At 49.6% G+C, this 27,808-nt stretch overlaps 2 protein-coding genes across 2 annotated transcripts in view; both read left to right on the top strand.

Moving 5' to 3' along the window:
* Nucleotides 1-27,808, top strand: part of LOC146058269 (odorant receptor 131-2-like) — a 189,006-nt gene that overhangs the window by 67,106 nt on the left and 94,092 nt on the right. The window lies entirely within an intron of this gene.
* LOC146059255 (E3 ubiquitin/ISG15 ligase TRIM25-like) lies at nucleotides 25,533-27,624 on the top strand. The gene has a single exon (XM_083171357.1). The coding sequence runs from the start codon at nucleotides 25,764-25,766 to the stop codon at nucleotides 27,348-27,350; it is 1,587 nt and encodes a 528-aa protein (XP_083027483.1). The 5' UTR covers nucleotides 25,533-25,763; the 3' UTR covers nucleotides 27,351-27,624.

Below are 27,808 nucleotides of genomic sequence, written 5' to 3'. Positions count from 1 at the left end.
TCTTTCCATGCCTTAAATTACGATCTATTTGTTTTATAATTAAAGAGCAAAGTTGCTTTAAGTAATATGGATTACCACACTTTAACAGATATTGAGAAATAGATAAGGGTACAAAAATGCACCGACTTTACAATTTTTTTTACACACATTTTTTTTTTTTTTTTAAATAGCTAATTTTTTTTTTTTTTCCAAACTTTGATTTTCTCAATAACTGATAAAATGTGGACACCAACATCAGTGAATCTCGCTGGGGCCTCCAACTGATAACGCAGAGATTTGTTTGATAAGATTAGATATGATTGATAACCCAAACTTGTATATTTACTTTATTACCTTTAAATATAACGGCAACGCTGAAATGATTGCACACCCACACAACCTTGTTATAAAATGTATGACAATGCTTTACTTGAAAAATAGCTTCATTACAGGTATTTGCAAATGCAGACTAACACAAGAAACATAAAACTGACTAGCTAATACTTAAACAGTAATTCTAAATCAAATCAAAATGGACACCTTTCAAGGACAGTGATCAGCCATTATTAAACCTCCTTCATAATTACCTCCAGCCCCCCGTGCTTGCGTGTTCTTCCTCAACTGCCTTCCTTCCTTCTTCTCTAACTCTGATATTTAAACCTTAATCACATTAATTAATTAATTACTCATAAGCATTGAGTCTTATTGGAAAGCTCTGCTTTCAATCATGATGTCATAATTAACCCAACTTCAGTGGCCTTGTGGGTCTACGCATGTGTGGCCTTGTTTCCATATAGTTGATGTTTGTGGAGTCTAGGTGTCTGTCCTTGCTCCATTATACTGTCAACATCACATTCTTAAGCTTCTAAAACCAAAAACAATTCTCTATAAGAAATCACTTTTACAGCACTGTTCTGAATGATCAGCCATTTTATAATGTTATTATGCAAGTCATGATTCAACAAAATGGCTGCTGCTTCTAACAAACACCTGCTGCTTAGCGCAAAGGGTAGGCCTCATACGCCGTGGCTAGTACCTGGTGCAACAAGCTAACACCACCTGCAGCAATAAATAACAATATTTGAGAAAACAGAGTATAACAAAAGTATAGAATTATTGATGCGTTATTTCAGTTTTAACATAGTCAATAAAGACACTCTCTCAAGTGGTCACGTCTGCTACTGTCTGAGGGTCCCTGGCATGCACCATCACCAGTGGCGTAGCTAGGTTAATGGGGGAACGCCCCCCCCCCCCCCCCCCCCGCTTTATGGGGTGGCCATTTTATCGTGGTCCGTCTCCATAGAATTGCTTGAAGCCAGGAGGGGAGCCGGGACGTGCAGACAGGTACGCCTGCGGGGGATGGGGCGGGGGCATTACTATAGCACCGCAGCCCCCCCCGCGACCGCGGGGGCAGCGGTGCTATAGTTACGCCACTGTGCACCATACTCCCAAGTTCCAGTATCAGCCAGCCCCTTCCAGCCAAGATTTAAACACAGGCGTGACACTACCGGTGCTGGTGAGCAGAAGACCCAGCAACCTCTGATCCCAGTACAGTCATAGGCGTGCGCAGCACATTTATTAGGGGGTGAACCACCTACTGTGCATGTCTAACAACACCCATTGGGTACGTCTTACACCACCAATCAGGCGTGTCTACAGGGGCGGATTGGGACTTAAAACCAGCCCGGGAAATATCTTGAAGCAGCCCTAACGGGGCGGTGTGTTGTTGTGCGCCGGAGGCGTGCCCGATTTTGGGCGTGGCCTATCAATATGGGGGTGTGGCCTATTTCAATGAGGCCACGCCCAAATTTTTGCCGCTGTGGGGGCATGGCTAGTGGCTCTCTGAGCTGCTGGCTATGTCCCCAGCCCCTCAGGCTGCAGAATAGGCGCATGCGTACAGCGTTTATTCTGCAGCCTGTGGGGCTGGGGAGATAGAGACAGGGGGGTGACAGGGGGTCTCCCAACTGTCCCCCACCCACCCCCCCAGCACCATGGGACATTGAGTATGGGCCACCTCCCTTGAACACATTATGCACCATAACAAGAGGGCCCTTTTTTCTATCGAAAAAACTGTACACCTTATGCCACACAGTATGAGCCAATATTCACATTATGACACATGGAATGATCCGAAATTCACAAAATGCCACACAGAAAAAAAGCTAAAGTTCACATTATGCAATGGAATGAGAAGATACAGGGTGAGAGGGGGTTGGTGCAGGGTGAGAGGGGTTGGTAATGAAGGGTGAGAAGGGGGTGACGAGGGGTGAGAGTAGAGTGGCAGGGTGGAAGAGGATGCAGGGAGGGGGGATGGAGGGTGGCGTAGAATGCTAGGAAGGGAGATGCAGGGTGGCTGAGAAAGAAGGGAGGGAGGACTTACACAGGGTGGCACAGGACGCAGAGTGTGAGGGGGGGCATGGTGGCACAGGATGCAGGGTAGGAGGGGGAATGCAGAGTGGCAGGAGATGCAGGGAGGGGAGTCACAAAGTGGTGGAGGATGCAGAGATGGGAGACAGTGATGCCCATTATACATATGCCACACACCGTGATGCCCATTATACATATGCCGCACAGCGTGATGTCCATTATACATATGCCACCCACCGTGATGCCCATTATACATATGCCACACATCCTGATGCCATTATACATATGCCACACACCGTGATGCCATTATACATATACCACACATACTTGCACAGACTGGGGAAATCATTAGATGGAGAGTGAATTGTGAATGGATTTGCAGCAGGCCGGAGATCAGCGATATTTTTGTGAGTTATTAACAGACCTGAACGGGGCGGGATTTCACTCTGTCTGTGCAGTGGCTATATGAACGCAGAGCTCTGCAACTTTGCACACTGGCAATGAGGTCTGAATCAGGCCTGTAGTGTTCCTAAATCATATAACAGTACATCACAGAGGCTTTCAGCACAGTTTCTCTGAGATCTGCTGTATCCTGGCCATTGGGGACAGCTTCGGAGTGGACACTACTTCAGGCAGGCACATTTGTACGTTTGACAGCAGCAGCCGCTCAGAGCCGACCCTAACCAATTTGATGCCCTATGCAAAACCTTGACTGGTGCCCCTTCCTGTGTATGTATGTATATATATATATATATATATATATATATATATATATATATATATATATGCGCATACACAGCTGTAGCTATCTGCAATCGCCACCATTTCCTTCCGTTTGTTGCTCCTAATTTGCACACCTGGTCGGAATTTCCACGCAGGTGATATCACCACTCAATTGTCAGGGGAGTCGCAAGATAGATAGATTGATGAAGCCCTGCTCATCCATCTATCTATCTATCTATATCTAAAGGTGGCCATACATCAGAAAGATATTGTACCCAATCATACAATCTCAATTAATTGTAAGATGGATTGTATGCAGATTGAGTACACATCTTGTGTACACAATCAAACAATCATGCATCAGATGGATTGTATGACTGATTGTAAGATGGATTGTATGCAGATTGTGTGCACATCTTGTGTACACAATCATGCATCAGATGGATTGTATGACTGATTGTATGATGGATTGTAAGTAGATTGTGTGTCCAAAAACCACCGGGGATTTCAAGGGAAATTGTACACAATCATGAGCGCAATCAATCTTAAGATCGATCTTTCTGATGTATGGCCAGCTTTAGACACACACACCTGTTTAAGAACATTCTAAAAGCCTGCTTTTACCAAATTAGCCCTAATTTTAATAAAATTCTGAGTGTAGCACTGTATGCCACCCCTACACTTGCTGCTTAATGGTGGGATGGGTGGTGGGGGATGGTGCTGGCTGGCTGACTGCACACAGACTCCACAAAGGCCACGCTCTAGAATAGGAGGTGTGGCCTCATGGCATGTGACTAGGTACATGGGATCAGTATCTTACTAACCTCTCTATATCCTACATTAAAATATTGACCCTTGTATATATGCAACTACAACACCCATCTATACCTTACAGTACATCATGAACCCATATATATATATATATATATATATATATATATATATATATATATATATATATATATATATATATATAGAATTGGGATGAAGGCACTCCAAAGAAAACCAAAAAAGTCAAATTGCCGGGGTGCTGCACACAAGGTGGGTATGTAGAGAGGAAGGATCGTGGCACACTCCGGTCTTGTAATAAAGGCAAGGTACACAAGAGTACTGAGCAACGTTTCGGGGGTTTATTCCGTCTTCAAGGCATAAGAACAAATGACAGACATTCAAACACTCACCTATATTGCCTCCGTTCAGTCCTGCGCGCCTTCTCCAGGGTGCTGGCGTTCCTGCCTGGCTTCCCCGTCAGACCGGCTCTCCGTGATGACGTCACCGTCCCTGTGATTCCTAGTCTGTAGGGCAGGCTTCAGCGGTTGCCTAGCAACCCTCCGCAGAGTTCGGCTGCATGGAAACAGAATAGACAGCGCAAGGTTATTTACAGCAAAAAAACAGAACCAAGTGCAAGTTACAAAAATATGTGAAAATGAAATGACACTGGAAAGGCATGAGGACTGTCACCGGGCACCAAACAATAGAGAAAAATGCCTGCCATTCAGGAAGATTTACCTGCCTTGCTGGAAGTCCCTACCCTACCCAAACTGTCCTCCCAGTCCATTCTTCAGGGGAATCCAGTTCAATTAGATCCATCTAAAGAGCCTCGGTTCGTCCAATTTGATGGAGATTTCACCCATTTCCAAGCCCTAGCAGACTATTATTTAGATGCTATGAACTCTGATCCATCCTCTGGGGTTAATTTGGCAAACATTGTCAAGTACTTAGTGTTGTCATTCAAGGGAGAAGCCATGGAGTGGGTTAGTCCACTCATTGAGACTCATGATCCCAGGCTAAAAGACCTAATTTCTTTTTCCAGGGCTGTGGTTGAAAGATTTGGACCAAAGACTCCTGGTGAGAGGTCTATCCTTTCTGCACCTGAGGTCAGTCAGAGTGGTGAGTCAGCTAGACTACATTCTAAAATTCCCAGAGCATCTCCCAAAAAATTTTTGAGACCCGACTCCTTGGATTTAAGAGGTGGAGTTATATGTGTAGGTTCTTCCAAGTTGGTGGTGGATCCTCAAGAACTCCCTACACTGATCATGGACAAGGATTTAAGTTCAGAGTGTGGCTCAGATCATGATGTCACTGCTTTGTTGGGACGTCCAATATTCTCTACTGCCCGTTTTGTAGAGCCAAAGGCCACATCTCAATCAACCAAATCCAAACGATCTTCCAAAAAGATAAAGCACCGCAGACGACCCTAAAAAATTCCTTGTGGGGTGTTCGGAGCCCACCCGTAGAGGGGGAGGTTATGTCACAATATGCATGTATTTCAGTTACCTGCTGGTCAAATCCTGCTGGCTTGTCTCATGCTGCTGACAGCTCTGTATAGTTGAACTGTGCTGTGAGATCTGAGCTCAGCTAATTAGTAACACCTGGTAACTCTCTCCTGCAGGAGAGTTCAGTGTAAACTGAGCATGCTCAGCCCGTTGATTAGTTCACCTGTGAGTTCCCTGTGCTTCCTATAAAAGGCAGTCTCTGGCAGAAAGAAGCTGCCAGAGTATAGGTTCACACCAGCTCCAGCGTTCCAGTGCCTTGTTCTATTCCAGACTTCTGATTATAGCATCTGACCTCGGCTTGTTCCTGACCATTCTCTTGCCTGATCCTCCGGTACCGTGTCCAGTGATTCCTGTGTATGACCTTGGCTTGTTCTGTGACCATCCTCCTGCCTGCTCCCTGTGTACCGCATCCTGTGCCTTGCTGTGTATGACCGGGCCTGATTCTGACTAATCATTGCTGCATCCATTGGTACCGTTTCTGTCCACCTGTTACTGACCCGGCTTGACGACCACACTCCATATTCCACAAGCTACCACCACTCATACGGGGAACCTGACCAGGGGGCCGCGACCGACGTGTCGGGTGCTGCAGAAGCCCATATCCCACTTGGAGGGGTCACTGGCAGAAAACCCTCGGCACGGTTAGACTCCGCGCCCCTGTGTCAGGTCTAGCCAATCCCCGAGTGGTAGTGCACCCCAAGTTTGTGACAGGTATGTAGTGATATGGATGACGCAGGTGTGTAGTGATATGGATGACGCAGGTGTGTAGTGATATGGATGACGCAGGTGTGTAGTGATATGGGTGAGGCAGGTATGTAGTGATATGGGTGATGCAGGTATGTAGTGATATGGGTGACGCAGGTGTGTAGTGATATGGATGACACAGGTATGTAGTGATATGGGTGACGCAGGTATGTAGTGATATGAATGACGCAGGTGTGTAGTGATATGGGTGACGCAGGTATGTAGTGATATGGATGATGCAGGTGTGTAGTGATATGGATGATGCAGGTGTGTAGTGATATGGATGACACAGGTATGTAGTGATATGGGGGACGCAGGTGTGTAGTGATATGGATGACGCAGGTGTGTAGTTATATGGATGACGCAGGTGTGTAGTGATATGGATGACGCAGGTATGTAGTGATATGGATGACGCAGGTGTGTAGTGATATGGATGACACAGGTATGTAGTGATATGGGTGACGCAGGTGTGTAGTGATATGGGTGACGCAGGTGTGTAGTGATATGGGTGACGCAGGTGTGTAATGATATGGGTGACGCAGGTATGTAGCGATATGGATGACACAGGTATGTAGTGATATGGGTGATGCAGGTGTGTAGTGATATGGATGACACAGGTATGTAGTGATATGGGTGACGCAGGTGTGTAGTGATATGGGTGACGCAGGTGTGTAGTGATATGGATGACGCAGGTGTGTAGTGATATGGATGACGCAGGTATGTAGTGATATGGATGACGCAGGTGTGTAGTGATATGGATGACACAGGTATGTAGTGATATGGGTGACGCAGGTGTGTAGTGATATGGGTGACGCAGGTGTGTAATGATATGGGTGACGCAGGTGTGTAATGATATGGGTGACGCAGGTATGTAGCGATATGGGTGACGGTGTAGTGATATGGATTACACAGGTATGTAGTGATATGACAATGGTCTAGTACAATTAACAATGCAAAACACACATAATTGATTGATGGGCACTTCTTTCAATAGAATACAGTTCTAAAAAGCAAAAGTCTTTGGTAAAAGGTATTGCTGGTTGCTAGCGGCAGGGAAATGTTTATAAGGGCGGGCACAGCATTAGGGGGTGCCTGTGCACCCCTAACACTCTATGTTCACACGCCTATGTAGACAGTGCTGCCTATACAGAAGTCCAGGAGCAGAGCATTTTCTCCCTCAGGTCAGTATGCCTACCAGTTGTTACACGCCGCCGTCCGGTATCTCCAGTACCCGGACGGTCGGCGGATGGAGAGCGGGGCTGTGAGGCTGGTGACGCTGCTCGGCAGCGTTCCAAGCCTCCCTCTCAGCTCGGGCGTCGGGGCGTTGCTAGGCAACGTCCCCGAACTTCCGCCCGGCAGCAGCACCCGCACGGCGCGCCTGACGTCATGCAGGCGGCGCCAAATTCAAATAAGAAGCCGGCGTCTGCTGGGCACAGACGCAGGTTATAGCGTTCCCATACGCCTGCCCGGTCCCTGGCGCATACCAGCGCTCACCTGTCCTCCTGGATCCCTTCATAGAGATCTCCTGTCTCCCTGCCTGTCTACCACTGGATGTCAGCTTCTCTGCATTATCTCCTGTGACCTGTGCAGCTCCACAGTAGATCTTGGGGTCAAGTAAGTGCTCCTTTGGAGCCTGGGTTATTCTGTGGAGCCTCCGAGCTCCTTGTCTCTTATCTGCCTGTGTCCATACTGGTTCCGCTCCCCTGCTGGGGCATCGGACCTGCCCCGCCGTGGGCCTAATTCAGAACCTCATTCCATCAGTCTTTTACCCTTGCTCTGGCTTTTGCTTTCTCTCTCCTGTCTGTCCTAGGCAGGGCCTTCCCTGCCTTTCCACTCCTGTTTGGGGGTTTTGGGGATTCACTGTCTGGCATTATATTGTATTCTTTTGGAGATTCCCCGTTAAGTTCTCCTGGTGTCTGCGACTGGGTCGTATTCCCGTTATTGGCCTGGTGCCGGCAGACAGGGGTTACCTTTCAGTCAGGCCCGGTAGTTAGTATTTCCTTTTGAGTTACACCTGACGATCACTTCTCCTTTGTCCATTCATAGACCTAGCTGCATCGGGGTTGGAGCGGGCTTAACTCGCTCCTTCGAACGCGGCGGCCACAGGTGAAGCCTAGTTCCCGCAGGGATTGGTCATCTGCCCGGGGTACTCAACAGAGTCAGTATAGGGTTCGCTGTGGCCGTCCTAACCGGCGGTCCCGGCTGCGGGCTCACGTCTGACTTCCCGTTCTCGGTTCCAGGTTACCATCACACTGTGCCTAACGGCAAGCGTAACATTATAACCGGCCCAACAGGTTATAAAAAGGAGGTTTATATAACAAATTTCTTGTTTTGAATTGCCGTGGGTGTACTATGAATCCTACTCCTCAGACGTTCTCGGATCAAATCCAGGGGTTAACCCAAATGGTCCGGTATCTGTCTCTTAAGGTAAACTCCCAGGAGCAGAGGATGCGTCCTCCAGAGTCAGGGGTATTAGAACCCAAGATGAATCTGCCCGATCGATTCTCTGGGGATCGGAGGGCTTTTTTCAACTTTAGGGAGAGTTGTAAGTTGTATTTCAGACTTCGACCCCAATCCTCTGGTTCAGAGTCGCAACGGGTAGGCCTGGTGATATCTTTATTACTGGGGGACCCGCAGACCTGGGCCTTTGGGCTCCCCTCTGACAGTCCGGTCTTATCCTCGGTTGACAACTTTTTTAGTTCTTTAGGGTTACTGTATGATGACCCTGATAGAGAGGCTTCCGCGGAGACTCACCTGCGAGCCCTTAAACAAGGGAAGAACCCCGCAGAAGTATATTGTACAGAATTCCGCCGTTGGTCGAATGATTGCGGGTGGAATGACCCTGCTTTACGGAGTCAGTTCCGTTGTGGCCTGTCTGACATCATCAAGGATAGCCTTATCCAGTATCCCGTACCTAGTTCCCTTGACAAACTGATGGAACTGGCTATTAAGATTGACCGTCGTCTCCGGGAGCGGAGGTCGGAGCAGGGCGCTCAAGCTCGGTCTCTTCCCTATGTTCCTCTTGTTCCGGAGGAGATTGACGAGCCCATGCAAATTGGGGCGACTCGTATCTCTCCAGAGGAGAGAACTCGTAGGCTGGTTACAGGTCTTTGTTTATATTGCGAAAATAAAGGTCATGTCCTAAAGAACTGTCCCAATAGGCCAGTAAAAGCCTTGGCCAAGTGAACGAGGAGAGGGTTCACTTAGGCCTGCAATTATTTTCCTCTCACGATTCTGTATTAGTGCCATGTAGCATTTCTTTTCAGGAACACCAATTTTCCGGGACTGCATTTATTGATAGTGGTGCAGCCGGAAATTTCCTGGATATCAGTTTAGCCCAGGAATTGGGCATTCCTCATTTAAAACTCCAAGGCCTGGTTACCCTTCGGGGTTTAGATGGGAATATCTTGTCCAATGGAGCTATTTCTTTTCAGACTCCCTCAGTCTCGATGACTGTTGGATTATTCCATAGGGAGCATATTTCATTTTTGTTAACTTCTTGTCCTCTCGTTCCCATAGTTTTGGGTTATCCTTGGTTAGTTAAACATAATCCCATTATTGACTGGAGTTCGGCGCAGATTGCCCATTGGAATCCTTATTGTAAACAGCATTGTCTTCATACGTCGGTCTTGGTGGCTTCCGTCTCTCTCTCTGGGATACCTTCTCCTTATCAGGATTTTGCAGATGTTTTTTCCAAAGGGAAAGCGGACAGTCTTCCGCCCCATCGTCCATACGATTGTGCCATCAAGATAATTCCCAATTCTCCTTTACCCAAGGGTAGATTGTACGCCTTATCTATCCCGGAGACGAAGGCGATGGATGAATACGTACAGGAGAATCTCAAGAAAGGGTTCATCTGCCCGTCTAAGTCCCCTCTCAGTGCAGGGTTTTTTTTTGTGGCCAAGAAGGATGGTTCCTTAAGGCCTTGTATTGATTTTCATGCCTTAAACAAAATCACGGTGAAAAACACCTATCCCCTTCTTTTAATTACGGTACTTTTTGACCAATTAAGATCCGCTACGGTCTTTTCTAAAATTGATCTCAGAGGGGCATACAATCTTATTAGGATCAAGGAAGGCGACGAGTGGAAAACAGCTTTCAGTACTCAGACGGGGCATTATGAGTATTTGGTTATGCCCTTTGGCCTCTCTAATGCGCCCGCTGTTTTTCAGGATTTTATCAATGATGTCCTTCGTGATTTTTTGGGCCACTTCGTAGTCGTTTATTTAGACGACATCTTGATTTTCTCACAAGATTTAAGATCACATAGAAGTCAGGTTCGGCAGGTCCTGCAAAGACTGAGAGAAAATCAGTTATTTGCCAAATTAGAAAAATGTGAGTTTGAAGTCACACAGGTTTCTTTTTTGGGTTATATTATTTCCTCCCAGGGTTTTCAAATGGACCCCAAGAAACTTCAAGCAGTGGTAGATTGGGCCCGACCTACCAGTCTGAAGGCAATCCAACGTTTTCTTAGCTTTGCCAATTATTATAGACGTTTCATTTATTCTTTTTCTTCTATTGTTGCGCCATTGGTGGCTTTAACCAAAAAAGGTGCCGATCCATCTCAATGGTCTCCTCAGGTTGTGCAGGCCTTTGAATCCCTGAAGCAAGCGTTTGTCTCGGCTCCGGTTCTGAGGCATCCTGATCCTGACCTTCCCTTCATTGTGGAGGTGGACGCCTCCGAAGTCGGGGCGGGAGCAGTGTTATCCCAAAGAGATCCGAAATCACTGGATTTACATCCCTGTGCGTATATGTCCAGGAAGTTTTCACAGGCAGAGGCCAACTATGATGTTGGAAACAGAGAATTGCTTGCCATCAAATGGGCCTTTGATGAGTGGCGCCATTGGTTGGAAGGAGCAATTCATCAGATTCTCGTTCTCACGGATCACAAGAATCTGCAATATATTGAGACAGCTAAGAGGCTTAACGCCCGACAGGCTCGTTGGGCGCTGTTTTTTATGCGCTTTAATTTTGTGATTTCTTATAGACCGGGCTCAAAAAACGTCAGAGCTGACGCACTGTCTCGGTGTTTTCTTCCCCAATACGATGACAAGGCCAGCAAGACTTCCATAGTGCCCACGTCTTGTATCCATGCAGGAGCCCAACAGACTCTGGAGGGTCTCATCCGTCAAGCGCAGAGTCAGGCGCCGGCCCAAACCCCCACCAACAAGTTATTTGTTCCTCCATCTCTTAGACGCAGGGTCCTTTCTGAGTTTCATGATTCCAAATTGGCTGGGCATCCAGGGGTCTTCAAAACCTTGAAACTCCTTTCCCGTGTTGCTTGGTGGCCGGGTATGTCACGAGACACCCGGGAGTTTGTATTATCCTGCCAAGGTTGTGCTCAACATAAGGTCCCTAGGTCGCGGCCTGTCGGGGAACTTGTCCCTTTATCCGTTCCTGTCAGACCCTGGTCGCACTTGGCGATGGATTTTATTGTAGGATTACCTGTATCTGCTCACTGTCAGGTGGTTTGGGTCGTTATAGACAGGTTTTCTAAGATGGCGCACTTTGTGGCTTTGAGACAATTGCCATCAGCCAAGGAGCTGGTAACTCTGTTCCTGCAGCATATTTTTAGGTTGCACGGTATACCCTCAGATATTGTGTCCGATCGCGGTCCACAATTTGTGGCGCAGTTTTGGAGGCTCTTTTGCACAGCATTAAAAGTTAAGACCAGCCTGACTTCGGCTTTCCACCCACAGTCCAACGGACAAACTGAGCGATTGAACCAGTCTCTCAAACAATACCTGAGATGCTTTGTGTCCAAATTACAGAATGATTGGGCAAGTTTCTTACCGCTTGCGGAATTTGCATATAATAATGCTCATCATTCAGCCTCCAGGACCTCTCCGTTCTTTGCAGTGTATGGGTTCCACCCGCGAGCCAACTCTTTAGGTCCTGAAGCGTCCGGCTCGGGTTCTTCGTCGGCCTCTAGGCTTAGAGTCATTTGGAGGAGTATTCACGTTGCTCTCAAGGAGGCCGCATTACGGGAGAAAGTATCGGCAGACAGATCCAGACGTCCTTGTCGTTTTAAGGTTGGTGACTGGGTCTGGCTTTCGACCCGTAACATCAAGCTTCACCAACCTTCAGCGAGGTTGGGGCCTCGATTTATCGGTCCCTTTCAGATCATCAAGAGGGTAAATCCGGTAGCTTTCCGCCTGTCTCTACCCAAATCCCTTAAGATTGCCAATACATTCCATGCTTCCCTGCTTAAGCCGGTGTTCTTTTCTCAAAAATTTCCTCGCAGGAGTGGCGCTGGATCCTCCCCAGTGATGGTGCGGGGACAACAGGAGTTCCCGGTAGAGAAAAATCTGGACTCCAAGTTCGTGAGAGGTTCTTTGCAGTTCTTGGTACACTGGAGAGGATTCGGTCCAGAGGAAAGGTCATGGGTTCCGGACAGGGATCTTCATGCACCCAACCTCAAAAGGATTTTTTTTCGGGAGTTCCCTGATAAACCTGGGGGTAAGGGTTTGTTAACCCTTCCTCAAGGGGGGGGTACTGTTACACGCCGCCGTCCGGTATCTCCAGTACCCGGACGGTCGGCGGATGGAGAGCGGGGCTGTGAGGCTGGTGACGCGGCTCGGCAGCGTTCCAAGCCTCCCTCTCAGCTCGGGCGTCGGGGCGTTGCTAGGCAACGTCCCCGAACTTCCGCCCGGCAGCAGCACCCGCACGGCGCGCCTGACGTCATGCAGGCGGCGCCAAATTCAAATAAGAAGCCGGCGTCTGCTGGGCACAGACGCCGGTTATAGCGTTCCCATACGCCTGCCCGGTCCCTGGCGCATACCAGCGCTCACCTGTCCTCCTGGATCCCTTCATAGAGATCTCCTGTCTCCGTGCCTGCCTATCGCTGGATGTCAGCTTCTCTGCATTATCTCCTGTGACCTGTGCAGCTCCACAGTAGATCTTGGGGTCAAGTAAGTGCTCCTTTGGAGCCTGGGTTATTCTGTGGAGCCTCCGAGCTCCTTGTCTCTTATCTGCCTGTGTCCATACTGGTTCCGCTCCCCTGCTGGGGCATCAGACCTGCCCCGCCATGGGCCTAATTCAGAACCTCATTCCATCAGTCTTTTACCCTTGCTCTGGCTTTTGCTTTCTCTCTCATGTCTGTCCTAGGCAGGGCCTTCCCTGCCTTTCCACTCCTGTTTGGGGGTTTTGGGGATTCACTGTCTGGCATTATATTGTATTCTTTTGGAGATTCCCCGTTAAGTTCTCCTGGAGTCTGCGACTGGGTCGTATTCCCGTAATTGGCCTGGTGCCGGCAGACAGGGGTTACCTTTCAGTCAGGCCCGGTAGTTAGTATTTCCTTTTGAGTTACCCCTGACAATCACTTCTCCTTTGTCCATTCATAGACCTAGCTGCATCGGGGTTGGAGCGGGCTTAACTCGCTCCTTCGAACGCGGCGGCCAGGGATTGGTCATCTGCCCGGGGTACTCAACAGAGTCAGTATAGGGTTCGCTGTGGCCGTCCTAACCGGCGGTCCCGGCTGCGAGCTCACGCCTGACTTCCCATTCTCGGTTCCAGGTTACCATCACACTGTGCCTAACGGCAAGCGTAACACCAGTATAGAGCACAGGCTGCAGCGATAGGGACTATGCAAGTGTGATAGAGTGCAGGCCGCTGGGTGAGGGTTTTTACACCGCCGCAAAAACCCAGGTCAGCGGCGGGGTAAATTGGTCACACCGTGTCCCTTTACACTGGACCTCTACCCAGGTCCTGACCTGGGTAGAACATGGCTACGACCTGGGTAGAAGGCGGTGTAAACGGGTACGCCGGGTTATCCGACCTGGCTCCCGTTTACATGAATGGGGGATGGGGGCGCACAGCCTCCGCTGCTATACTGTCAGGAACCCCGGGTCTCATGCCGTTCGCATGCGCACCTTACCGGCACGCTAGGGTAATATGCTCCGCAGATCAGCTGCCGGTATAGTCTGTAATCCCTGGCGTGATGTCTCCTGCTTCCAAACCATCCCCTGTCTCACTTAGATCTTGTCTTGTATTCTTTATCTGTCTTTCTATATAGAGACTGTAATTTTGAGGGAGAAATCTGAGTGTGATTTTGGTTGTGCCTGTATCTGTATAGTGTATTGTTACTAGGTGTGAACAGATACTAGGAGGAGGAGCTAAATCTAGGTGTCAAGGAAGATTAGGGGGAGGAGCTGAGTGTAACAAGGGCCTGACATACTATATAAGGAGGGGCAGAGCTAATTTGGGAGCTTGCTCATTGAGAGGGAAGCTTGCAGACTAAAGTGAAGCTTGATTACTTAAGTGACTTGTGAGTTGGAAATTGAAGCAGGTGAGTTATCTTGCATTCTGTCTGTCTTGTATTCTTTATCTGTCTTTCTATATAGAGACTGTAATTTTGAGGGAGAAATCTGAGTGTGATTTTGGTTGTGCCTGTATCTGTATAGTGTATTGTTACTAGGTGTGAACAGATACTAGGAGGAGGAGCTAAATCTAGGTGTCAAGGAAGATTAGGGGGAGGAGCTGAGTGTAACAAGGGCCTGAGATACTATATAAGGAAGGGCAGAGCTCATTTGGGAGCTTGCTCATTGAGAGGGAAGCTTGCAGACTAAAGTGAAGCTTGATTACTTAAGTGACTTGTGAGTTGGAAACTGAAGCAGGTGAGTTAGAATACTGAAAAGGTGAGTTTGAACACAGTCTAAATTTTCATATTCTATTTTATTGTGATATATTCATCTTCTTTCTATCCTACTTTAACCTGTTGCTCAACTTTGACATTTAATTCATTTTATCTATATTTTTTCCAACATTGTATTTCATTTTACTCATTCACTATTATTTTCTCTTATCTTTGCCACACATTTATCGCACCCTGTTTCCCTCTTCACGCCTGCTCACACTTGCCTCACTCCTGACCTTCTCTGTTCCCTTCATCCTCTCACTTGTTGTTTCATACTTAATTGGATTACTCAATCAACCTGATTTTACCCACTTGTCTCCTCTCTGACAGTAGTTCCTTTCCTGTTACCTTCTCTCTCACTCTGTTTTCTACCACATCCTCGCAAATCTACTACAGACGCTGCCTGTCCTCCCAAATCCCTCTGTCTGCTTTCACTAACCTACCCTCTCACCTTCGGTTCCTCATGGCTGTTAATCTCTCAACTTCACTTTCTCCAATTGCTCCTCCCCCCTCCCATCCCATACCTATCCTGACCACTCGCCCCCGCACCCCCACCCTCCCAACGACCCCCCCTCGCTTCTGCAATCCCAAAAACCTTATCCACATAAATACACAACCCACCCCCCCTCTTTCCTGTGCACCATGGAACGCCAGATCCATCTGCAACAAACTCCCTGCCATCCATGACCTATTCATCTCTAGAGCATTCCACCTCCTTGCTATCACCGAGACCTGGCTCTCCACCTCTGATTCTGTCTTTCCAGCTGCTCTCTCTCATGGTGGCCTCTCATTCTCTCACACTCCCAGACCTGACGGTCGCCAAGGTGGCGGTGTGGGTTTTCTTCTCTCAGCCTCATGTACCCACAGTGTCATTCACCCTGAACCCTCTCTCCTTTTCTCCTCCTTTGAGTCTCACTCTATCCGTCTATACTACCCCTACCACCTCCGTGTCGCTGCAATCTACCGCCCCCCTGGCCCTATCTCCCAATTTCTTGACAACTTCGCCGCCTGGCTTCCACACTTCCTTTCCTCTGACCTGCCATCTGTCATTCTTGGTGACTTTAACATCCCCTTGGATAACCCCGCTGATCCTGGCACCTCCAAACTCCTCTCTCTCTGCTCCTCACTAGGCCTATCTCAGTGGACTACCTCTCCCACCCACATCCAAGGACACTCCCTCGATCTCGTCTTCTCTCGCTCTTGTTCCCTTACTGACTACACTATCTCGGCTTTTCCTCTTTCTGACCATCACCTCATCTCCTTCTCCCTCACTGCTTCCCCCTCTCCCACCCCCCCTCCCAAGCGCATTGTCTCACGGCATAACGTCAACACACTTGATCTTGCTGCCTTCTCAAACACGCTGTGTCTTCTTCTCGCCCCAATCGCCCTCATGTCCTGCCCGAACCTCGCCGCCTCCCTCTATAATGACACCCTATCTTCGGCATTGGACTCTGCCTGCCCTCCCTCCTCTATCCCCCTTCGATGCTCCAACCCCCAACCGTGGCACTCGCCTATCACCCGATTCCTTAAAAAGTGCTCTCGCACTGCTGAGCGCTTCTGGAAGAAATCACGCTCCCTTGCGGATTATCTCCATTTCAAATTCATTCTTTCCTCTTTCAGCTCTGCCCTTGCTCTGGCCAAGGAATCCTACTTTAAGTCCCTCATCCTTTCGCAATCATCCAATCCCCGCAGGCTCTTCGCCACCTTCAACTCCTTGCTCTCCCCCCCTCCTCCAGCTCTTCCGTCCTCCATCGTAGCCGCTGATTTTGCTACCTACTTTTCAACCAAAATCTCCTCTCTCAGGACTGCCATCACTGCTGCCATGACCTCACCCTCTCCCTCCTCCCCTCCTACATCTCCACTCCCCTCCTTCCAACCCCTGTCCTCATTTTACCCCACCACTGCTGCTGAAGTCCACTCTATCCTTCAATCTGCTTCTCCCTCCACCTGCCCGCTCGATCCTATCCCCTCCAATATTATCCGTCGTCTCAGTCCGTCAGTCTGCTCTCACCTGGCTCACCTCTTTAATCTTTCCCTATCCTCTGGGATCTTCCCTTCCTCCTTCAAACACGCTCTTGTCTCCCCAATTCTCAAAAAAACAAATCTGGACCCCAACTCTCCATCCAACTACAGGCCCATCTCCCTCCTCCCTTTTGCCTCCAAGCTCCTAGAACGTCTGACCTATAATCGTCTCCTAAGCCACCTTACTGCTAACTCCATTCTAGACCCCCTCCAATCCGGGTTCCGCCCTTTACATTCCACTGAAACTGCCCTGACCAAAGTCACTAACGATCTACTATCGGCTAAATCCAAAGGCCTCTTCTCTATCCTCATCCAGCTTGATCTGTCGGCTGCCTTTGACACTGTTGACCACCCTCTCCTGCTCAACACCCTCCGCTCCTTTGGCATCACTGGCACGGTCTTCTCCTGGTTCACCTCATACCTCTCCGATCGCTCCTTCTCCGTCTCCACTCCGAGCTCCTCCTCTCCTACTACCCCGCAGCAAGTCCTTGGCCCTCTCCTCTTCTCCCTCTACACCACCTCTCTGGGCACCCTCATCAGCTCCTATGGTTTTCATTACCACCTTTATGCTGATGATACCCTAATCTATCTCTCCTTCCCCGACTTATCCCCATCACTCCTGTCCAAGGTCTCCGAATGCCTCACGGCCATCTCAGCCTGGATGACCCAACGCTTCCTGAAACTAAACATGGCTAAAACTGAACTTCTAATCTTCCATCCCCCGAACATCCCCTCTTCTCCCACTATCTCCATCAGCATTGGTGTAACCGGGATCACCTCCACCGACCAAACGCGCTGCCTCGGTGTCATCATTGACTCCTCCCTCTTTTTCACCCCCCACATTCGTGCTCACTCACGGTCTTGCCGCTTTCACCTACGCAACATCTCACGCATCAGACCATTCCTCTCCACTGACGCGACCAAAATTCTCATTCACTCTCTTGTCATCTCCCGCCTTGACTACTGCAACATCCTTCTTTCTGGGCTACCTCTCACCCGCCTCGCACCTCTCCAATCCATTCTTAACGCTGCTGCTAGGCTCATCTTCCTCTCCCGCCGCTCTACCTCCGCCTCCCCCCTCTGTCTATCTCTTCACTGGCTCCCCATTCCTTTCCGAGTTCTCTTTAAACTCCTCACCACCACCTACAAGGCTCTCTCCTCCTCCACAGCTCCCTACCTCTCTTCACTGATCTCTATCCACACTCCCTCCCGTCCTCTTCGCTCCATCGCTGACCGCCGACTGACCTCTCACCTAATCACCTCCTCCCACTCCCGTGTCCAAGACTTCTCTCGCGCTGCCCCCCCTGCACTGGAACAACCTCCCGCCACCCATCAGGCTATCTGATTCCCTTACCTCCTTCAAGCGCTCCCTCAAAACCCACTTTTTTTGACTAGCCTATCCCTCCTCCTAACCTCTTTTGATCCTCCTATCCTGCCTCCGTTCCCCTCCGTTCCTACTTATCCTATTGTATTTCGTTCGTCCACCCACCTATTTTTAGTATGTTAACTCTTATGAGTAGGGTCCTCCTTCCTCACGTACTCACCCTACCTCATTACCTCACCTGTGCTCCTGTCCTGTTCTTCCCTTCCTCTACTTCATCTTCAGTCTCCTCGACAATTTCCACACCTACTTCTGAACTGATGCTGATTTTAGTTCTATCAGCTATACCCCTATTTATACTGTATTTTTCAACACACCCTGTACGTTACCTTATAAAAAAATTTTTTTAGTTTGCTATGTACGGCGCTGCGGACACTTTGCGGCGCCTTATAAATAAACGTACTACTACTACTACTTAGATCTCCAGGTGTGTTCCCTGTGCAGGTTGCGGGTCACATGATCCAGGTTAGCTCCAACTCACTTCCTGGTCTGTGTGCTGCTGCTGCGGCTGATTCTCACACCTGCGTCTGATTCCTTAATCACCTGGAGGGATAAAAGCCTGGCTCACAGTCTCCTCTTTGTCTTGAACAACTCGTCAGTTTCCCTGTAAGTTCTCCAGCGTCAGCTCCTGTCAAGACTCCCCACTTGCTCCAGAGTTCCGGTCTCCTGAGTCCGCTGTTACCTGTGTCATTCTCAGCGTCCTGGTTATTCCACTCCTGCCAGAAGCTTCCACAAGTTCCACCTGCCGTGTGATCCAGTCTTCTCTGCGCAGCACAGGTTATCACCTCAGTGTCCGGATATCAGTGGGTTCCTGTACCCGTCTCCTCTCGGCTCCCAGGCCGCCCCAGTGATCCCCAGTGATCCCCAGTGTCGGCTTCCAGGCCGCTTCAGCGATCTCTACGATCCTCTGCATTCTACAGCGATCTCCAGTGCTCCCTGTGTTCACCCTCGTGTCTCTCCGGCTCCCAGGCCGCATACCACGGTACTCAGTCTCCTATACTACGAACTGTCTGTTATACGCATCCCTCTGTACCCTCCGTGTTGCTGTCAAGCATTCAGTGCCATCGATCACCATCGATGGTTTAAGTACCCTCAGTGTCTTGCTCCTGAAACTCCAGAGTATCAAAACCTTGCCAAAGCCACAGAGGAACCTGGACAGAGGGCCGCGACCTGGTCGGCAGTTGCAGCGAAGTCCATATCCCCTTGCGGGGGTCCCTGGTGAATACCACTGTCGGCTTAGACCCCGCGCCTCTGCTTTAGGTCTCAGACAATCCTCTGTGTCCCCAGCAGGTTATCCTCTCTCCTCTGTGCATGAGCTCCAGCTACCTCAAGCCTCCTCGCTTCCGGTTCCCTGCGCCCTACACTGGCGCACCCAGGTCAGTGCCGGGAACACAGATAGTCCAGGCCGTGACAGCTTGTTCAAGACCGATGGACTCAGCACACGACCATAGTGTGGGGCCAGCGGTCCTCCAAGATGTCACCTCGCGTATGGAAACGCAAGAAGCGACTCAGCAACAAGTGATTACGTATCTACAGGAAGTGTCCACTCGTCTGGACTCCCTCCAGCAGTCTCTCCGGCCACCTCCGCCACCGGTACCTAATCAGCTTGCCACTCATGCCCCAGCATACATCCCTCGTCTTCAGCTGCCTACTCCTAACAAGTATGATGGTAATCCCAAAGGCTGTAGAGGCTTCCTCAACCAGTGTGACATCCAATTTGAGCTTCTGCCGCAGAACTTTCCAACAGCCAGGACCAAGATAGCATATATTGTCTCTCTGCTAACTGGTTCTGCCCTAGATTGGATATCACCCCTCTGGGAAAGATCTGATCCAATCCTCACCGACTATGACAGATTCATTTCCATCTTCCGACGGATATTCGATGAGCCAGGAAGGCCTGCATCAGCCTCTACAGAGATTCTTCGCCTTAAACAGGGTTCTCGCCCCATGGGCCAATTTGTGGTCCAATTCCAGACTCTTGCTTCCGAGCTCAAGTGGAACAATGAGGCGTTAACAGCCGCCTTCTGGTTGGGCGTTTCTGAATGTATCAAAGATGAACTGGCCACCCGAGATCTCCCTGAGCAGCTTGAAGAACTAATCTCCCTGTGCGTTAAAATAGACCTGCGCCTAAGAGAGCGAGGTCTAGAAAAATTAAAGAAAGTAGTTCCCCGAGTCCCTCCTCCGCCTCTGCACCGTCCTGTGATGCCCGCTACAGAAGAACCTATGCAGATAGGTAGATCTAGGTTATCGACAGAGGAACGGTCCAGGAGGCAAAAAGAAAAACTGTGTATATACTGCGCCGCTCCCGGCCACTTCATTGGGTCCTGCCCCGAGCGTCCGGGAAACTCCAAGCCCTAACCTGCAGTGGGGGAGTCAGGTTAGGTTGTGTCAGTAAAGCTCCTCCCACCACTGACTTAGTGCTACCTGTTGTCCTTGCGTCCCCAGTGGGTACCCTGCATATCTCAGCTCTGGCCGATTCCGGGGCTGCAGGGAACTTTATTTCAGCCGAGCTAGTCAACAAGTGCAAAATTCCTGTTCTGCCGTTACCCAGGGGCGTAGCTTGTGTAAGGCAGCCCCCGCCACTGCTTGGGGGAGCGGGGGCTGCGTGGGCGCCGGCTCCCGCACGGAGAGGCAGGATCTCATTCCGGTGTGTAGTGTGTACTCCCTCCCTGCTGCATCTTTAATACTGGAGGGAGGGACTGTGGCGTAACTATAGCACTATTGCTACGCCCCCAGCTCCCCCCTCCTTGTGGGTGCAGCGGGGTGCGGGCAGCAGGGTGCAGGCAAGGGGGGCCGTGCCGGTGTACTTGCTGCGCTGTCTAAGTGTCAAGAAGCTGCGGTGAAAAGATGCCCTTCGTCGCTGTGTACTCAGTTGGCGCCGCGTGACCGGGTCCCTGCAGTGTCTTAGAAATAAGAAGTCTGCCGGGCGGCGGCGCGGGAAGCGCTTCTGATTTCGAAAACACTGGCCGCACGCTGATTGGCTGAGATTCAGCCAATCAGCGTGCGGACATTGGTTTCAAAGTCAGAAGCCCTTCCCACGCCGCCGCCCGGCAGACTTCTTATTTCCAAGACACTGCAGGGACCCGGTCACACGGCGCCAACTCCGTACACAGCGACGAAGGGAATCTTTTCACCGCAGCTTCTTGACAGCGCTGCAGGTACATCTGCGCCGCACGGGTCCCCCTGCCCGCTCCCTAGGGGGGTGTTTTAACTGGGGAGGGGGGAGTAAAGGGGGCGCTAAATTTTTCCCGGCGGGGGGGCGCAATATTTATTGTTACGCCACTGCCGTTACCCCAGCCTCACTACTTGACAGCGGTGGATGGAAGTAGAATCCCTGGAAGTGACATTGTGCATTGGACAGTACCTGTCTCATTCTATGTAGGTATACTTCATCAAGAATGTATGGAGTTCTTGGTCATCCCCAAATCCTCCTATGACATCGTATTGGGGTTGCCGTGGTTACAGCTTCACAACCCTCGTATCAATTGGAGATCTCTCCAGATTGAAGAGTGGAGCACTCACTGCCAGAAACATTGCTTGACTGAAGTAACTCCTGTCCGAACCTCTGCACTTAAAAATCTACCCGGTCTTCCCTCAGTGTATCACGAATTCAGTGATGTCTTCAGTGAACAAGCCGCTGATGTGCTACCTCCACACCGTCAATGGGATTGTCCCATCGATCTTCTCCCTGGGAAGTCCCCTCCTAAGGGGCGCACCTATCCCTTGTCAGTCCCTGAGACCAAAGCGATGTCCGATTATATTCAAGATAATTTTATCCGACCCTCGTCTTCCCCTGCTGGTGCAGGATTCTTTTTTGTAAAAAAGAAGGATGGAGGGTTACGCCCTTGCATAGACTACAGAGGTCTCAATGAAATAACTATCAAGAACAGTTATCCTCTCCCATTGATCACCGAGTTATTTGACCGTGTCAAAGGTGCAAAATTTTTTACCAAGCTTGACCTCAGAGGAGCGTATAACCTAATCAGGATTCGCAAAGGCGACGAATGGAAGACTGCCTTCAACACCAGAGATGGGCATTACGAGTATCTGGTAATGCCCTTTGGTCTCAGTAACGCACCTGCTGTCTTTCAAGAGTTCGTCAATGAAATTTTCAGAGATGTTCTATATAAATATCTTGTTGTATATCTCGATGATATTCTAATTTTTTCCTCAGATCTCCAGTCTCATCGTTCCCAAGTCAAAGAAGTGCTATCCCGTATACGTGCTAATAAACTGTACGGTAAACTCTCTAAGTGCACGTTCGAAGTTCCCCAGATACCCTTCCTAGGGTATATCGTGTCAGGCTCAGAGTTATGTACGGATCCCTCGAAACTCGAAGCCATCAACAGTTGGTCCCAACCAACCACCCTCAAAGCAGTCCAGCGTTTTATTGGCTTTGCAAATTATTACAGGAAATTTGTCAAAGGATTCTACACCCTAATCTCTCCCATCACAGCTCTCACCCAAAAAGATGCCAATCCAGCCGTCTGGTCTGAAGAAGCCTTGTCCGCATTCCACCTGCTAAAACAAGCCTTCATCTCGGCTCCCATTCTCCAGCAGCCAGATACCGACAGGCCTTTTCTTCTCGAAGTGGATGCCTCTAATGTGGGTGTTGGTGCTGTGCTCTCTCAAGTTACTGACGATGGCAAACAACATCCCTGTGGGTTTTTTTCTCGAAAATTCCTTCCTTCCGAGAAGAATTATTCCATTGGCGATCAAGAGTTGTTGGCGATTAAATTAGCACTGGAAGAATGGCGATATCTGCTAGAAGGGGCCAAATTCCCCGTGTCCATCTTTACAGATCATAAAAATTTGCTTTACGTCCAAACAGCTCAGTGCTTAAATTCCCGTCAAGCTCGTTGGTCCTTATTCTTTTCACGATTCAATTTCAAGATCTTCTACCGTCCTGGGTCCCAGAATGCAAAGGCCGATGCACTGTCCTGGTCTATGGAGGATGACACAGTGCTGCAAGAACAGCGTCCTATCATCAATCCTACGGCCTTTGCTGCCACCCATGTGTCCCCTGTGCCACCACGAGGAAAGATACTTGTGCTACCAGAGCTCCAGCCTAAGATAATGTCATGGGCTCATGCTTCCCCTTTCTCCGGCCATCCAGGGGTTCTCAAAACTTTGGAGATTCTTCGCCGGTCATATTGGTGGCCTCACATGAAAAAGGATGTCCAGGATTTCGTGGCATCATGTCCCACTTGTGCCCAGCATAAAGTCCATCGTCAATCCCCTGCCGGTGCTCTCCTTCCGTTGCCCGTTCCCATGCGTCCCTGGACGCACATTTCCATGGACTTTATCTCCGAGCTCCCAAAGTCCCAAGAATGTAATACCATCTGGGTGGTGGTAGACCGGTTCTCTAAAATGGCACATTTTATTCCATTGACTGGGCTGCCCTCTGCTCCCAAGCTCGCCCAGATATTCATCCAGCATATCTTTCGAATTCATGGTCTCCCTGCAGATATTGTCTCCGATCGTGGAGTACAGTTTGTGGCCCGCTTTTGGAGAGCTCTCTGTTCTGCCCTGAAGGTAAAATTGAACTTTTCCACAGCATACCACCCGCAGTCCAACGGGCAAACAGAGAGAGTTATTCAGGATCTCGAAGCATTCCTCCGCCTGCATGTCTCCTCATCACAAGATAACTGAGTCAGTTTGCTACCGTGGGCAGAATTTGCCCACAATTTCAGGTACCATACAGCTACCGGCTACTCTCCATTCTATGTAGTATACGGTCAACATCCTCGACCACCTATCTTTGAGCCCTTACCAACCTTGGAAGTGCCTGCCGCAGCTTCCACACTCAAACATTTTTCCCAAGTCTGGAGGAATGTCCATGTCTCACTCAAGAAAGCCTCAAAGAGATATAAATTCTTTGCTGACCGTAAAAGGAGGGCAGTTCCTCAGCTGAATCCCGGAGACAAAGTATGGCTCTCCACCAGAAATCTCTGCTTAAGAGTCCCGTCCATGAAGTTCGCCCCACGGTTCATCGGTCCATTCCCTGTGATCCAAAAGATCAATCCCATAGCTTATAAACTGCAGCTACCGTCATATCTGAAAATCCCAAATTCTTTCCACACCTCTTTATTGCGACCTCTTGTCCTCAACCGATTCCAAAGTTCGTCTCCTGAGCTCCCCAGAGTCTATACCCATCGAGGAGTTGAATTCGAGGTCAATAAAGTGGTGGATTCTCGCAGACGATATGGAAGCATCCAATATCTCATCGATTGGAAAGGCTATGGTCCAGAAGAAAGAAGCTGGATCAATGCGGCCGATGTGCATGCCCCTCGTCTGATCGCAGCTTTCCACAGAGACAATCCAAGCAAGCCCAAAGGGTGTTCGGTGCCCACCCTTAAAGGGGGGGGTACTGTCAGGAACCCCAGGTCTCATGCCGTTCGCGTGCGCCCCTTACCGGCACGCTGGGGTAATATGCTCCGCAGATCAGCTGCCGGTATAGTCTGTAATCCCTGGCGTGATGTCTCCTGCTTCCAAACCATCCCCTGTCTCACTTAGATCTCCAGGTGTGTTCCCTGTGCAGGTTGCGGGTCCGTGTTGCTGTCAAGCATTCAGTGCCATCGATCACCATCGATGGTTTAAGTACCCCTCAGTGTCTTGCTCCTGAAACTCCAGAGTATCAAAACCTTGCCAAAGCCACAGAGGAACCTGGACAGAGGGCCGCGACCTGGTCAGCAGTTGCAGCGAAGTCCATATCCCCTTGCGGGGGTCCCTGGTGAATACCACTGTCGGCTTAGACCCCGCGCCTCTGCTTTAGGTCTCAGCCAATCCTCTGTGTCCCCGGCAGGTTATCCTCTCTCCTCCGTGCATGAGCTCCAGCTACCTCAAGCCTCCTCGCTTCCGGTTCCCTGCGCCCTCCACTGGCGCACCCAGGTCAGTGCCGGGAACACAGATAGTCCAGGCCGTGACATATACTCTGCAGACAACAGCAGCGGAGGAGGTGAATGGATGCCTGTGTGCGGCATCCATTCACCTCCCTGACGTTGCCTGGGGGCAGCCCAGCAGCTTACCTTGGTGCTGGGCTGCCCCCAGAACAGCGATCGGCGATCCATCCTCGGTCCTGATGCTTGGAGATGATGTCATCTCCAAGTGCTGCCTCCATCTACACTGCAGGTAGGTGCCGCAGTGTAAACCGGGTAAATCCCAGATCCGACCCAGCTTGAATTCTTGTTTCAAATCAGAATCACTTTATTGGCCATGTATACTCTCGTATACTAGGAATTTTTTGTGGATACAGTGCAGCTTCAAGCATGGTACAAGGGGGATGACAGGACATACGCACAGTTGCGCATACAAATGACAATTCACATGTTAGGATTTGCAAGTATCTTACAGTACATTGTTCAATAGCTGAATAGCTGTCGGGAAAAAGCTTTTTGCGGTTCTTGACGACTTCGCAGGGATGGACCTGAAGCATCTTTTTTCAAATGCCGGGTCAGATCTGCGATTTTTGGTGTAAAGGGGTTATTAGTGAAAGCTCAGCCTCGCCCTGTGTGTAGAATGTGACCCCACTGGCATCTGGGTGTTATCTCAGCCTCACCCTGTGTGCAGAATGTGACCTCACTGATATCTGAGTGTCAAAGTCTGTCACTTTCATTTCCCTCTCCTGCTGCCAGCGATGGCGTCTGCTGATCTGAGCCCGGAGCTGGACTGTTCCATCTGCCTGAGCATTTATACAGATCCTGTAACCCTGAGATGTGGCCACAACTTCTGCCGGGTCTGTATTGATCGTGTGCTGGATGCACAGGAGGGGGCTGGTGTTTATACCTGTCCTCAGTGCAGAGTAGAGTTTCGGGAGCGTCCTGCACTGCAGAGGAACACAACACTGTGTAGCATAGTGGGGAGTTTCCTGTCTGCTCGGCCTGATCATGAGGAGACTGGGATCTGCTGCACTTACTGTATTCATGCTCCTGTACCTGCTGCTAAGTCCTGTCTGCTGTGTGAGGCTCATCTGTGTGATAATCACCTGAGAGTACACAGCAAGGCAGCAGAACACGTCTTATGTGACCCCACCACTGCCCTGGGGAACAGGAAATGCTCCGTCCATAAGAAGGTCCTGGAGTATTACTGCACTGAGGATGCTGCCTGTATCTGTGTGTACTGTATGGGACTCGATGGAGAACATCGGGGACATCGGGTGGAGATGCTGGGTGAGGCCTCAGAGAAGAAGAAGGAGAAGCTGAGAGATGTTCTGCAGAAACTGACCAGGAAGAGAGCGGAGACTGAGAATAGAGTGCAGAGACTGCAGGAGCGCAGGAGAGAAGATCAGGGAAAAGCAGCGGGGGTCACAGAGAGAGTCACTGCCCTGTTTAGAGACATCAGGAGACAGCTGGAAGACCTGGAGAAGAGAGTCCTGAGTGAGATCTCCAGGCAGGAAAAGCGCGTTTCACTCTCAGTCTCTGATCTGATCCAGCAGCTGGAAATAAAGAAGGACGAGCTGTCCGGGAAGATGCGTCACATTGAGGAGCTGTGTAACATGTCTGACCCAGTGATTGTCTTACAGGAACCGGACACAGGGGACTTGTGTGACACTGAGGACACAGAGAGACATGATAGCCAGGTCCATGGTGCAGGAGGTCTGGATGTGGGTCTCATCTCCCGGACATTACGCACATTATCTAATATAATAACAGGGATAAATACAGGGATCTATGTGCCGGAACCTACAGACCTATTACTGGATGTAGCCACAGCTGGTAATTATATACAGATATCAGGTGACAGGAAATCTGCATCCGAGTCAGATATAAACCAGAGACGCCCAGTAACACCAGAGAGATTTCAGTATAGTCAGGTAATCTGCACCAAGGGATTCTCCTCAGGGCGACATTACTGGGAGGTGGATGTCAGTAAGTCAGAGAGGTGGAGGGTGGGGATGTGTTATCCCAGTATAGACAGGAGAGGACGGCAGTCATTCATTGGGAATAATAACAAGTCCTGGTGTCTGCGTAGGGATAACAGTGAGTGTTTAGTGAAACATGACAGTACAGTGATCTGGTTACCTGATAATATCCCCTGTGACAGAGTGAGGATATACCTGGATTATGAGGCAGGACTGATGTCCTTTTATTCTCTGTGTGACCCCATCACACACTTACACACCTACACCGCCACCCTCACTGAGCCCCTCCATGCTGCATTATATGTACTGAGAGGGGGTGTAACTATATGTGGGGGAGTCAGGAGCTGGGAGACATTACCATAGGAAATCTACCCAGAGACTGGTGACATCACAGAAAGGAGAATCTGATTGGGGGAACATTCAGCACATGGCTTATGGCTTAGCCCCTCCCCCTGTGTGACCAGGTGACCAATGTGCCCGGAGTTGTTCCAGTATTGGTGCGCTAGATACTGTCATTATATACAGTACAGTAATATTTTATATTAATAGTGGTGATTATATAGCCCTCCCTGTATATAACACAGCCCCATGTCCCACCAGGTGTGTGCCTGTATTCTGGTGTGGGGTCAGTGCCGGCAGTTAGGATACACTTAGATTTATACTGTATTATATGTTATATTAATAGTGGTGATTATATAGCGCTCCCTGTATATACCGCAGCCCCATGTCCCGCCAGGACTGCGCCTGTATTCTGGTGTGGGGTCTTTGCCGGCAGTTAGGATACACTTAGATTTATACTGTATTATATGTTATATTAATAG

Source organism: Crinia signifera, chromosome 2 (assembly GCF_055691185.1).
Source record: "Crinia signifera chromosome 2, ASM5569118v1, whole genome shotgun sequence".
NCBI lineage: Eukaryota > Metazoa > Chordata > Amphibia > Anura > Myobatrachidae > Crinia > Crinia signifera.
Note: the sequence above shows the minus strand (reverse complement) of the source record. Positions and strands in the feature narration are given on the sequence as shown.